The 11887-nt window shown below is 49.9% G+C and overlaps 1 protein-coding gene across 2 annotated transcripts; it reads left to right on the forward strand.

Moving 5' to 3' along the window:
- The first annotated feature begins 39 nt into the window (after window positions 1-39).
- Window positions 40-11710, forward strand: LOC125337103 (solute carrier family 2, facilitated glucose transporter member 5-like). 2 transcript variants are annotated; one of them, XM_048326432.1, is made up of 13 exons: window positions 40-2126; window positions 3191-3321; window positions 4875-4973; window positions 5336-5496; window positions 5992-6116; window positions 7872-8024; window positions 8107-8232; window positions 8505-8692; window positions 9064-9174; window positions 9441-9542; window positions 9945-10020; window positions 10331-10458; window positions 11094-11710. In XM_048326432.1, the coding sequence occupies exons 2-13, from the start codon at window positions 3265-3267 to the stop codon at window positions 11319-11321; spliced, it is 1554 nt and encodes a 517-aa protein (XP_048182389.1). In that variant the 5' UTR covers window positions 40-2126; window positions 3191-3264; the 3' UTR covers window positions 11322-11710. The 2 variants fall into 2 exon arrangements, with proteins under 2 accessions (XP_048182389.1, XP_048182390.1); XM_048326433.1 differs by lacking the exon at window positions 40-2126 and adding an exon at window positions 2240-2405.
- The last annotated feature ends 177 nt before the right edge of the window (window positions 11711-11887 follow it).

The raw sequence follows: 11887 nt of genomic DNA on the forward strand, positions 1-11887 counted from the left end.
TGGTTCCAGAGCCGCAGCTCTGCTGCTGTTCCCTGCACAGTCCATATGGATCCGGCCCTTTCCTGTTGCTGGGGGATCAGACTGCCAAATCTGCCTCCTCCTTATTTGATTGGGAGCCATTTGTACCGCTGATAAAGCAGTGTCTGTTTATCACTTACTTTCAGGCAGATAATTTATTCCTTAAATCCTTGTTTCACCCCAAGGCCCGTTGTAGCTCAGGGGCCCAGAGTATTGAATTGGCCTTGCCTGAGCATGCGATTCCTTCCCAAAATGCAGGTGAGAAGGTGCTGATGTCACTCGTGGACATGTTCTGTGGGCTGCCTCCTCAGGGTGGGAGTTGCAATGAACACTCTGCAGCATGGCTGGCTGCCAGCTCCTGCTCAAACATCCCCGTTTAGAGCTCACCACTAATGTTCTCCAGCAGATTTACTGTCCTGGAAACTAAGCTTGCCCTCTTAATCATCTTTTTCCCCCAAAGATATCAGGGTTTCATAGGATCCAGCCTTGAGCACAGACCATTAGGCTGAGAGTAAATAAATAAATAAAGGGGAACTCTTACCATGAGGTGGGTGACACCAGAGCGGAGTTAAAGTCTCCAGACCAGCACGGGCTGGGGTGAAGAGCAGATGTAAGAACCTTGATACCTGCTGTAGCTGAAATGGAAAATGTGCTTGTAAAATGCCTGTAAAATCAGCTTTTTGCTTGTTCCTGGCTCTGTCCTTTGCCCAAGTCCAACAGGATCCCAACTGCTGAAGATATCATGCCCCTGCAATTGCTTTGAAAATCCAAGAAGCTGATTTACTATCCTGCCCCTTCATCGACCTCTTCCAACATCATCCCAGTGCCAACTACAACCTTGCAGTTGTTTTTATCAGGTTCTTGCTGCGTCTGGAAAATATTCAAACTGTTCTGCTGCCATAAGCAAATATTTACTCTAACGAAGGGTCTTGGATGACAAACATGTGTTCTCTTTGATTCCTGTATGTTTCAAGATTATTTCTTCAAGTTCAGGAACAGACTTTAAAGACTGTAACACCAGGGAGCAGCGAGGAGTCCCCAGGCAGGTGCAAAGGAGGACTTTTATTTGCAAAAACCCGGCCTTTTTATGCTGTTAGTCGGTTGCCAGTTTACACAGTGTTAAGGCACAACAAACCGAATTTAACCAACCACCACACACCACGGTGCGGGCACGAGGCATTCACGCAGCCAGCGTGCCTGCCTTCCTCTATCCCAGCTGAGTCACTCTCCCTCAGCCCATTTCTACTCAGGCTAAGTAACAGAGCCATGATTTTACCAGGCCTTCCCTGGACAGAGCTTTACCTATCGGTCACAGAAGACCGTGGCAGAGAATTCTCCTTCCCTGTCTTTACTGAGTGTCAGAGCAGCTGTCGTTCTGCCCAGAGCTCCCAGAGGTTGATACGTGGCACTCCATGATGGAAATTTGTACTCTTTGCATTTTCCCCATCTCTGGGGCAGAATTTTCCCTCTTGGCTGATGGTCTGCAAAGGTGAGGACAACAGGAGTTGCTGAGTGAGCTGTGGGCTCAGCAGCTGTGACACAGGAGCGTCCTTGAGGTGTGATCCCCATTAAGACACCTGGGAACAGTGTCCTTCAGGCTGTTCACTAAAAACAAATGCAATAAAAGAGAAACGCCAAGAAGTCTGAGGACTAAATTCCACCACCCTGAGAGCAGCGGGGCTCTGTTCTTCTTCCTGCTTTGGAGCACAGTGCTTCCACGTGGAGGAAGGAATGCTGCAGCCAGCCAGAGAACGTGAGCAGGACACGTGGAAAGGAGCTGCTGCTCAAGAGGATGCCTTTTGTTAAAGTTACACAGCCAATAAACAGCAGGTTTGGTTCCAGTTTCTCCGGCTGCTGGGGATATCTGTGAACTTTGCAACTCTCTGATAAACCCTAGGAGTTGTAGTGGATGATTAACAAGGTCTTGGGCTGTTAAAGCAAGCCCATAACAGAGGAGGTTAATACTGAACCAGCAGCACGTGGTGCATCTTGTGCTTGAGGAGGGAAAGGAACCAAAGTGCTTTGGAGGAGAGGCTGTCAAAAACCCGGCTCTGGGAGGATGAGCTCTGAGAAGCGCAGGAGCGCCTGAACCAGCTGGTCCGTGCGAGGTAGGACAAGAGCAGATGGATTTGTGAATTTGTGGCTGCAGGGGGGTTGGTGGGGCTCAGCTGCAGTGCTGGGGCTCAGGGCAAACACTCTCTCTGTTGCCAGGGCTGCTCCCTGTGTTCCCTGATGCCGCAGTTGCTGGGCAGCATCTCCAGTTGTGCCATCCACGGTTGCCCAGGAGCTGCAGCTCTGTAGACTCACCTTGTCCTTGCAGAGATATCGGGGGAAATGGGCTCATTTTAGCGACTTTGGTGATAAGTCTGCCCCGTCTGGTTGGACAGGTGAGCCTGTGCCCCCTGGAGCTGGGCAGCACCTCTCTTTGAGACAGGATCTGATAAAGAACATCTGGCACTGGCAACAGACTTGAAAGAAAAATGAGTTGAAGACAGGGGAGAGTCAGGCAGAGGAAGGGAACGATGAGGCACAGTGCCTTACCCCGCCGGTAGCGCCTGAGGGTGATTGGATGTGTTTGGAAGAGTCACAGTGGATCAGGGGAGGGGGGGAAGCCGAGGTTAAATGATTTGCTAGGAAGCAGTTTGTTAGAAGCAATGCATACAGCTTGCTCAACACTTACTGTGCCTACCAAAGCAGGATGAGAAGGTATAACACTATTGATAAAGGGAAGGAATCTTGACCAAAAATCCTGGTTTTAACCTAAAACTAACTTAAACCAGCCTTAAAGTTTGGACTTGGGCCAGTTGTGCAGGGAAGCAAGGTGAACAGTTCAGAATGAGGAAGACCCTTTACTTCATCTGAGGAAGACCCCTGCCCACGACCACCAGACGACACTTCACAAGCACAACGTGGATGTAAATGACTTTTGGGCTCATTGTAATGCTAGGCGGGGCCAGGTAATGAATATGTATAGCTGTTTTGGGAAACTTAACGAACATGGAGCTTGTAACCCGATCTACACCAAGCTCAATGCAGGTGTCGGCACACATGACTTCGGAGGAGCTATCCCCCCATGCATCCCAGCGCTGGAATAAATATACCTACTTTACTGCTTATTCCAGTAGTGGAGTCTTTCCGTGTATCAGCAGAAGGGGTTTGTTTTTCCGTGCAGGGCGTTTCCATCCCCTGCCGTGGCTGCCTCGGCTGGAAGAACCTGTGCTCAGCATCTGAGATTCAAACACCAAAATGAAGCTGAAAGGAGAGAAGCAGGAGGGCTCCGAGGGCACTGAAGGTGCAAAGGGGGTGAGTATTATCGCTGCCTTCTTCCAACCTGAGTCTCCCACAGGGATACAGAATAAGCATTGGAGACCTGTGGGTACCTGTAAAGAGAGGAAAAGACCTGTGGGTACCTGTAAAGAGAGGAAAAGACCACGGTCTTTTGGGAGAGCAGAAATGTTTCTGTTCCTGAGCCCAGTTTGTGTCTGTCTGCACGCGGTGTTGCACCGAGTCTGGTGCCTGCCTGCAGCTCTCCTACCCTGTAACTTCTGTGTCACTTTCCCCTTCTGTGTGTGAGTTTTCTTTCCTACTTTCTAATCAGCTTTAGGCTGCAGATGCTCCTGGATGGGGCTGCCTTTCACAGCAGTGTTTGGGGAGTCTTGCACAACGCGCTGCTCGGGGATGCCAGAGGTTTTCCTGAAGGTGCTGGATGTCAATAACACCAGTGGCTCTTTTGAGCTCCTGGGATTAGGTTAACTGGGAGCAAGGCAGCTGCTTTTCATCACCAGTGAGAGAATGTCAGCAGTGTACTCCTAGAAAATGGACCTGGAAGCCTCAGCTTCCCCCTGATCCTTTGTGTGAGATCAACTTGAATTTCGATCTCCTGTAACACCTTAAACTTTGCAGATCCCTGGAGCTGAACTGCCAGAGATTCTGAGGAATAGAAAGAAGCACCAGCAGCTTTTTGGACAAATGTTCAATTAGGGAAATGACAGAGTCCTCATGTGGGACCTGAGCTGAGTGCTGGGATGGAAAACCTCGCAGACATTAAGGCTGGTGACGGTGGCAGCAAACGAGATGAAAATGGAAAGTGACTTTATTGATGTAGCAGCAACGAGATGCATTAGTGAGCTATAAAACCCAGCCAGACAAAACCCCAACAACCCAGCTCTGTCAACACAGCCTGGGGGCTGAACAGCAACTAAACTGTTGTGCAAAGGGAGTTGTTTGAGCTGTTTGTAACGCTGGGAATGGGTGCCCACAGCGGGGTTTGATCCCGCTCCAGATGGCAATTCCCCTCCTCTGCTCAAGTGCAAAGCTCTTGTACCCCTCAACCAAGGCCTCCGTGAGCTGCTTGGAGAAGTTCTAATTGGCTTCAGTGGCAATCAATTAGATCCATAAATAGCTCTATCCCAAAATGCAGAGGAAGAAGAAATGAACAGGAAAGGGATTTTGCCACTTGATGCAAAATCACTTCTTTTTAAAGCTTTCCTGTGCCAATATCCTGTGTTGTTCCACTACCCAATTTGCATGTTGGAAAAAGAATAATTGCAAACAACTTTTTTTCCCTGCGGGGTGGCTTTTTAAGAATGATGACTTGAAAAAAAATTAATCATCCAAATGATTCATCAATACCAGCAAAGCAGAGTGAATGACTGTAATGACTGTGGGCATATCAAGCAGAACAAAATGAGTTGTAATGAAAACTACCCACTGGGCTTTTATATGCAGTAAAATGAAGGGAAAAACACAGAAAGCAAGACTTTGGGTATTTCTTTGTTTTTATTGAATGTTATTAATGCCTAAAAGCCAGACCCACTTCTAAGGTGGTGGTTATGCTTTTTTCTTTCCCTCCACAGAAAATGACACTTTCCCTGGCCCTGGTAGCTCTGATTTCTGCATTTGGATCTTCCTTCCAGTACGGCTACAACGTGTCTGTGATCAACTCTCCTGCCCCGGTGGGTTGTGCTTGGGAGCAGGGTCAGAGCAGGGCAAGGCAGATGTAGCATTACGTACCCAAAATGTACTTTGTGGGTGTTTGTGGGCAGGGGCCCGTCCCCTCTTTGTGTCTGGGACAGATGAGCCATGGGGTGCCTCCGCCTCTGGGAACCAGGCACATCCTATAGGGCAGGACACCCTGTAGGAACAGTTACCCAGCCCAGCCTTCTCCATCCCTCTCTTGCATTCATTTCCCAGCTCACCCCACCTGTTTTTTTTTTTTATCAAGACAGTAGTTTAGAGCTTTATGGCATTTGTTATCTGGCTTTTACAGCACGAAATTGTATTTATTGCTCTAAACACGCTTTGTGTTTCATTCCAGTACATGCAAGACTTTTACAACAGAACCTACCTGGACAGGACTGGAGTGCCCATGGACAGCAGCTTCCAGACGCTGCTCTGGTCCCTCACCGTGTCCATGTTTCCCCTGGGTGGCCTGTTCGGGTCCCTCATGGTGTGGCCTCTGGTCAACAACTGTGGCCGGTAAGTGGGAGCCGTGCCCGAGGTCCTGCCCCACGATTTGGGATCAGATAAGATTCATCCCGTGGTGACTCCACCTTGCCCAGCCCTTCAGGAGCATGACATTGCCACACACCCCTTGAGGCTAAAGCAGGTGGGATGAGGGTGGATTGCTGGGCTCAGCCACAAGCGTTGTCCCCCCAGTGTAAAGGAATTTATGTGGTTCTGGTATGGCCAAGGCCAGGCTGTGGGCTGGGCACTGAGCCAGGCAGAGCAGGGAGGAAAGTCCTGGGATCCCAGCTCAGGCCCAGATCTGCTGCTCAGGTTTCCTGAGAAACTTCTCTTCTTCCTGGAAGCCTTCGTTGCCTGCAGGAAAAATGTGACAATTGCCATTTTCTCTCCTTGCTCAGTGTTTGGGATGATGATTTGTTTGGGTTTTGGACAGCAGGACACAGAGGGGATCTATCTGCAACTTAGAAACACCCTGCTGACTCTGTCTCCTTTCCTGCTACTTTGCAGAAAGGGCACTTTGCTGATAAATAACCTCTTTTCCATCGCTGCTGCAATCCTCATGGGAACCTCAGAGCTAGCAAAAACCTTTGAAGTAATCATCCTTTCCCGTGTTGTCATGGGAGTATTTGCTGGTAAGTGGATGGTAAAGGGAGAGCAATAAATATTCCCTGGGCTCTGTAAAAGTGTTTCATTCTCCCAGCAGATGCTTTCACAGGTAGCACACTTTAGGATCTGCATGACAAGGCTGTGCTTTAGCAGTGGTGCAGAAGTACTAAAGATCTTGGGGAGATAACGGCCCTGGGACTGGGATTGAAGCTGCAGGGAGGAGATGTGTGTCTGTAAATGCAGCAATAAACATCTGCTGGGCACTGCAGCTCCCACAGCCAGCAAACCTGCTGAGGATAACCTGTTTTCCCAGACAAAGCAGATAGTCTACTTTTTTCCTTTTTAACATAACCAGAATAATCCATCAAAATCATTGCCAGGTCCAATAATCCAGTCCTGGAACTGACTGTTCCTTCTGCAGGAGAAAAGACATGTTAAAAGGGAGAGCAAAGGGCTCAGAGCCACAGAGACAGAGGGAAGCCAAGGACATCTGTGTGTTGCTGGTGTGGCTTTATTGGAGCTACGGTAACAGGGAACAAACAGAACCATGCTGGGTACCCCAGCAGAGCCAGGTCTATGAGGGTCCTGAGAGCATTTACACTCAATTATCTGGCTTTGGGCTGGCGAGGCTGGCACACTCCATGGTTTGTTAATGAGCTGGGGTAGCCTGTAGAGATAAATTTCCTGCCTTAGCTCACCAATGGTAATTGCTGCATGTACAGATCAAATTGCTTTCCCAAGCCAGTTTCTTGTTTTCCATTTTTTTTTAGTCCAATGGTTTTATTTTGGCTTTTGACTCTCAAACCTGGCAGCAGCTCTCAGCACTGGAGCTTGGAATAAACGTTAAGGGTCTTGTTAAATGTGATCCCTCTTTCCAGTTATTTATAACCCACAAACAAATCCAGCCTGGCTGTCCTGACTTGTCCTTCTCAGGCTGACCTCACTTGAACTGTGGATGTTGTGCCTGGGGAGGATCTGGGAGGATCCAAGTGTCACCCTCCAGCATTGGTGGCACTTGTTTCTGTGCTTTTTAGGCCTTTTAGCTTTCAAATATCAGCCTGATTACCTTTGTAACCCCTGGCTCCTGAAGCCTAGGAACTCTAGAAATGTCAGATAAGAGTCTCCCGTGGTCATTTGATTCCAGGAATTTGGGGGCTGCCAGGATTTACAGCGTAAGCACAGGAGCTGGTAGCTCGCTGGGGTCACTGTGGGCAGCCCTAGAACGTTCCTCAAAATAACCCATGTCGCTGGTGTCCTTATTAGAGCATAAATACCTATTCCAGCAAGCCACCTGCAAGCCACCTCCGACCAGCAAAGCTCTCAGCACTGCGTTACTGAGCAGGGAATTTTTAAAAGCCAACACAAAGTCATTTCCTTCCACTTTCACGTCAGCGTGTTTGGATGCTGATTTCTCCTCTTGTTTTAGAGGAAGCAAAAGTTCCTCTCTTACACTTGGAGTTTGTTTCCAAATCTGAAGCAGCAACATTTTTCTTTGTGTGTCTTGTGCTGCTCCTGGCAGACCCTGCTGGGAGAAAGCTGCTTTTAGGAGGATAAACACTGGGAGCCCCCAAATCATCTGCTGGCTCTGTAGGCAAGGCAGGCTCCCGCTAACTCTGTCAGACTCCAAAAATGCTTTGCTGCCCAGCAGTTGGTTATCCAGGCACTCAAAGCAGAAAGGTTTGAGTGTGAAGTTTCTGCATGTCCTGTGGTTCATCAGGAATCTCTTTTGCCCCCACGGGAAATCAGAGCTGCATGTCTAACACCGCTCTCTTAACTGCTAGGTCTGGCTTCCAATGTGGTTCCCATGTTCCTTGGAGAAATGTCCCCCAAAAACCTGAGAGGTGCTATTGGGGTGGTCCCACAGCTCTTCATCACCATTGGCATCCTTGCAGCTCAGATCCTTGGTCTCAACAGCATCCTTGGCAATGCTAAAGGTAAAGCTCCGGCTCAGGGCCTCTCTATGGGCTCCACAGGGGGAGGATTTCTCTCAGCTGATGTCTCGTGTCCTTTCTGCAGGGTGGCCTGTGCTGCTGGGGCTCACTGGGATCCCATCCCTGCTTCAGCTCCTGACATTGCCCTTTTTCCCCGAGAGCCCCAGGTACCTGCTCATCCAAAAGGGCAACGAAGAGCAGGCACGGAGAGGTACGGTCCATCCTTCCTTGGAAGGCGAGGTGGGGTGGGATGGATCTGACTGTGGGACGTGGCTGACAGCAAGAGAGTGTGAGATTCTCCACTGACGTGTTGCTGGGGGGTGGAATTCTTGGAACACTGCTCCTTTCCCTGCATGTGTGGATCCCCGGGTTCCCACCACGGAAGCACTGCTGCCCAGGGTCACACATTGCTCTGCTCTGGTCTGAAGCAGGACAGCTCTCTGTAAACCTGGGGCTCACAACTCCCTGTGCTCTTCCCACCAGCTCTGCAGAGGTTGAGGGGCTGGGAGGACGTGGATGATGAGATAGAGGAGATGTACCAAGAGGACCGGTCAGAGAAGGAGGAGGGGCAGTTCTCTGTGCTCAGCCTGTGCACCTTCAGGGGCCTGAGGTGGCAGCTCATCTCCATCATCGTCATGATGATGGGGCAGCAGCTCTCGGGGGTCAATGCGGTGAGTGGGGAAGGCCAGGGGGGTACAAACAAAGGGGTGGGGCTGCAGAGGGGCTGATGGGGGCAGTGCTGACCCAGGAGACAAACCTGGGAGTGCCTCTTCACCCAGGACACACCCAGTGTGGCGTGGGTTGACCCTGGCCAGTACCAAATCCATGGACGAGGTACAGGGTCAAGCTGCCCTGTTAAGGATGATTGGAATGCTTTTAGAGTGAAGTGCTTGTGCCCACGTCCAAACACCAGTGTCTCCAGAAAGGGACTAATTCAGTCCTCAGGCTTCTGTGCACCAGTGCCAGGATTTAAAGCAGCCAGAAGGGGGTTCCCATGTTCTGCCTCTGGCCACGTATAGACACAGCTGTGGTTCTGCTGCAGGTCTTCTACTACGCAGACAGAATCTTCGAGTCAGCAGGAGTGGACAGCAGCAGCATTCAGTACGTCACGGTGTCCATAGGTGCCATCAATGTCGTCATGACTTTGCTTGCTGTAAGTTTGTGCTGGGGCTCTCTGAGTTCAGACTTGTGCAGTCTCCCCTGCCCCTGTTTAAATTAGGTTGTGCTCATGGAATCCTACAGTCACAGAATGGTTTGGGCTGGAAGGGACCTTAAAGATCATCTCGTCCCAAAACCTTTCAGTAGAGAGTTATTTGCTGGGAGATGCTTTCCACGACAGATGTCCTGTGGTGCCCGTGGATGAAAACATCTGCAGCAAGTGCTGAGCCCCTGGTGTCATCCCTCTCCTGTCTCTTCCAGGTTTTCATTGTGGAATCCCTGGGGAGGAGGATCCTTCTCCTGGCTGGCTTTGTGCTGTGCTCTGCCTCCTCTGCAGTGTTAACCCTGGCTCTCAATCTCCAGGTGTGTCTGAATGGCTCAGGTGGTCCCAGCCATGATTTCTGGACTCCCCAGGGAGCAGGCCATTGGAATATTTTGAGGGTGGTTCTACACCCTGGGGAGGAGGGGACAATATGAAAGGTCTCTGTACCTGTGTATCTACCAAGAGAAAAGCCAGGAAAAGCTGTGATCCTGCTTGCCTGAATGCTCCTTCCAGGATGTCACGTTCATAGTCCCTGTTGCATCCCTTTGGCAGCAAGGATCATACCCAGGCTGGGATTTCTGTTGTCTGATCGTGGACACACCTGGCACTGGAGGGTGGCACTGCCTTCAGAATGCCCTCACATCTTACTGGGAGCAGTGCCTCGAGTGTGCTGGTGATGTTCAGACAGGAACCGCGTCTAACCTGTGATTCAATCCCTGCAGACCACTATCTCCTGGATGTCCTACCTCAGCATAGCCTGTGTCATCATCTACATCATTGGACACGCCATTGGCCCCAGTAAGTACCCACAGCCTGCCCAGTCTCCCCCACAAGCCGAGTAAAGCCAAGTGGTATGTTCAGTTTCAAACCAAAACCTTTGTGGAGCTCATGCAGGGAGGCTGAATTTCATCTCTGTGTGGCCATGCCCCATGCAAGTCATTTCACTGCCCCGCTGTTTTCTTTGAATTTAATCTTTGTTTAATTTGCTGAGTGCTTCTAAACACTGGTAGTTAGAAACCACTGTTTGCCACTAAAATGAGCTGTCTGATTAGCAATTCCAAGTGAGGGGATTGCCTTTGGGATTTCCTCACCTGCAGCTGCCCTGCAGGTCCCATTCCTGCTGTGATGATCACGGAGATGTTCCTGCAGTCGTCCCGGCCCGCGGCGTTCATGGTGGGGGGCTCTGTGCACTGGCTGAGCAACTTCACCGTGGGGCTGCTGTTCCTCTACATGGAGGTAAGAACCAACCACAGGGCAAAACCTCATCTGAAAATCGGCCTCTTCACCCCTGTGCTCTTACAGAGGGGCTTTGAGGAGCTGTAAGCGCACTCCTTGGTTCCCAGAACCTGTGTGTGGGATTGTGTTAAGGGCAAGAGACTGATGTTCATCAGCATTTTCTTATCACACCTGGCTGTTGCACAGGCTTTGAAAGAAAGCAGTTTCTTTGCCAGGTAAATGTCTCATCCTGAGCTCAGGAGCGTGGAAAAGATGACAAATTCCCCATCTCCCACTGCAGGATGTGCCTTGGGGGGACAATTTTAGCTTCTGAAATCTGGGTGCCCAGTTCACACTGCCCTCAGGAAGTGACCCATAAACTGCTGCAGTCCCTGACTTTAACCTGTGCAAAGGGAGCTGCTGAGTTGGGTTTGATTTGTGGAGCAGACCCTCACCCTCCTTTCCCAGTCAGTTCCCAATAAACCCGTGCTGGTGGTTTGAGAAGACAGAATCTACACCCACCCCAACTTTGAGTCGTTCAGCTCAAACTATGAGCTGCATTTTCTGTAGCCAGTGCAGGGTCCTGCGTGTCCAGAGCAGGTAATTCCCACCTGGAATGTTGCCCTGATCCCTTCTCTCTCTTGTCACTGCCCTAGGCTGGGCTGGGGCCCTACAGCTTCCTCATCTTCTGTGGCATCTGCCTCTCCACCATGATTTACATCTTCTTTATTGTTCCTGAGACCAAGAATAAAACCTTCATGGAAATCAACAGGATCATGGCCAAGAGGAACAAAGTGGAGATTCAGGAAGACAAAGAGCTTAAAGATTCCTTCCCCCTAGGCAAGCAGGAGGAGAAGGAAGCACTCTCCAGCACTGAGATGTGACCCAGCTGTGTTTGGCCTGACATGATCTGTTCAGCAGGAAAACAAATACAGGGATTCCTGCTTTGATGCTGATCTGAGAATCACAGAACTGTTAAGGCCAGAAAAGACGTTTAAAATCAAACCCAGCCGAAAACCTGATGCTGCCAAGTCCTCCTCTTGTCCCAAGGAAAGGGAAATGTCCTCAGCCAGCTCAGTTCTGTGACCAAGCAGCCGATGACCTGAGGTGATGTGTTCCTGGTGTCCTGACTGACACGTCCTGGGGGACACATGCCAGCCCTTGGGCTGGGTGTGGGGCAGTCGTGTGTAAGGAGTGCACTAAATTCCTCTGAGGAATTGGCACTTGTGTGTTTGAGGATCCAGCAAGGGGAAATTAAATTTAATTTGTTATATCATTGTGCCGCCCTCTGTTTTGAAAAAAGCAGAAATGTTGAACAGCCTGGCACAGATTTGGTGTGGTTGATGGAGAATCCTTCACATGATTTGCTTTAACCTTAGAAAATTAGGTTATATATATAATATCTCTGCCCTCAAATTTGTGATATGTAAATGTTGGAAAAGGAGCTGTT

Source organism: Corvus hawaiiensis, chromosome 22 (genome assembly GCF_020740725.1).
Source record: "Corvus hawaiiensis isolate bCorHaw1 chromosome 22, bCorHaw1.pri.cur, whole genome shotgun sequence".
In the NCBI taxonomy this organism is placed as follows: Eukaryota; Metazoa; Chordata; class Aves; order Passeriformes; family Corvidae; genus Corvus; species Corvus hawaiiensis.

Bases quoted from the DNA above. Each gene is read 5' to 3' on its own strand.
- LOC125337103 (XM_048326432.1), top strand. From the start codon at position 3,265: ATGAAGCTGAAAGGAGAGAAGCAGGAGGGCTCCGAGGGCACTGAAGGT. The intron at 8,025-8,106 runs GTAAAGCTCCGG...TCCTTTCTGCAG, and splicing joins CATCCTTGGCAATGCTAAAG to GGTGGCCTGTGCTGCTGGGG. The intron at 9,175-9,440 runs GTAAGTTTGTGC...TGTCTCTTCCAG, and splicing joins TCGTCATGACTTTGCTTGCT to GTTTTCATTGTGGAATCCCT.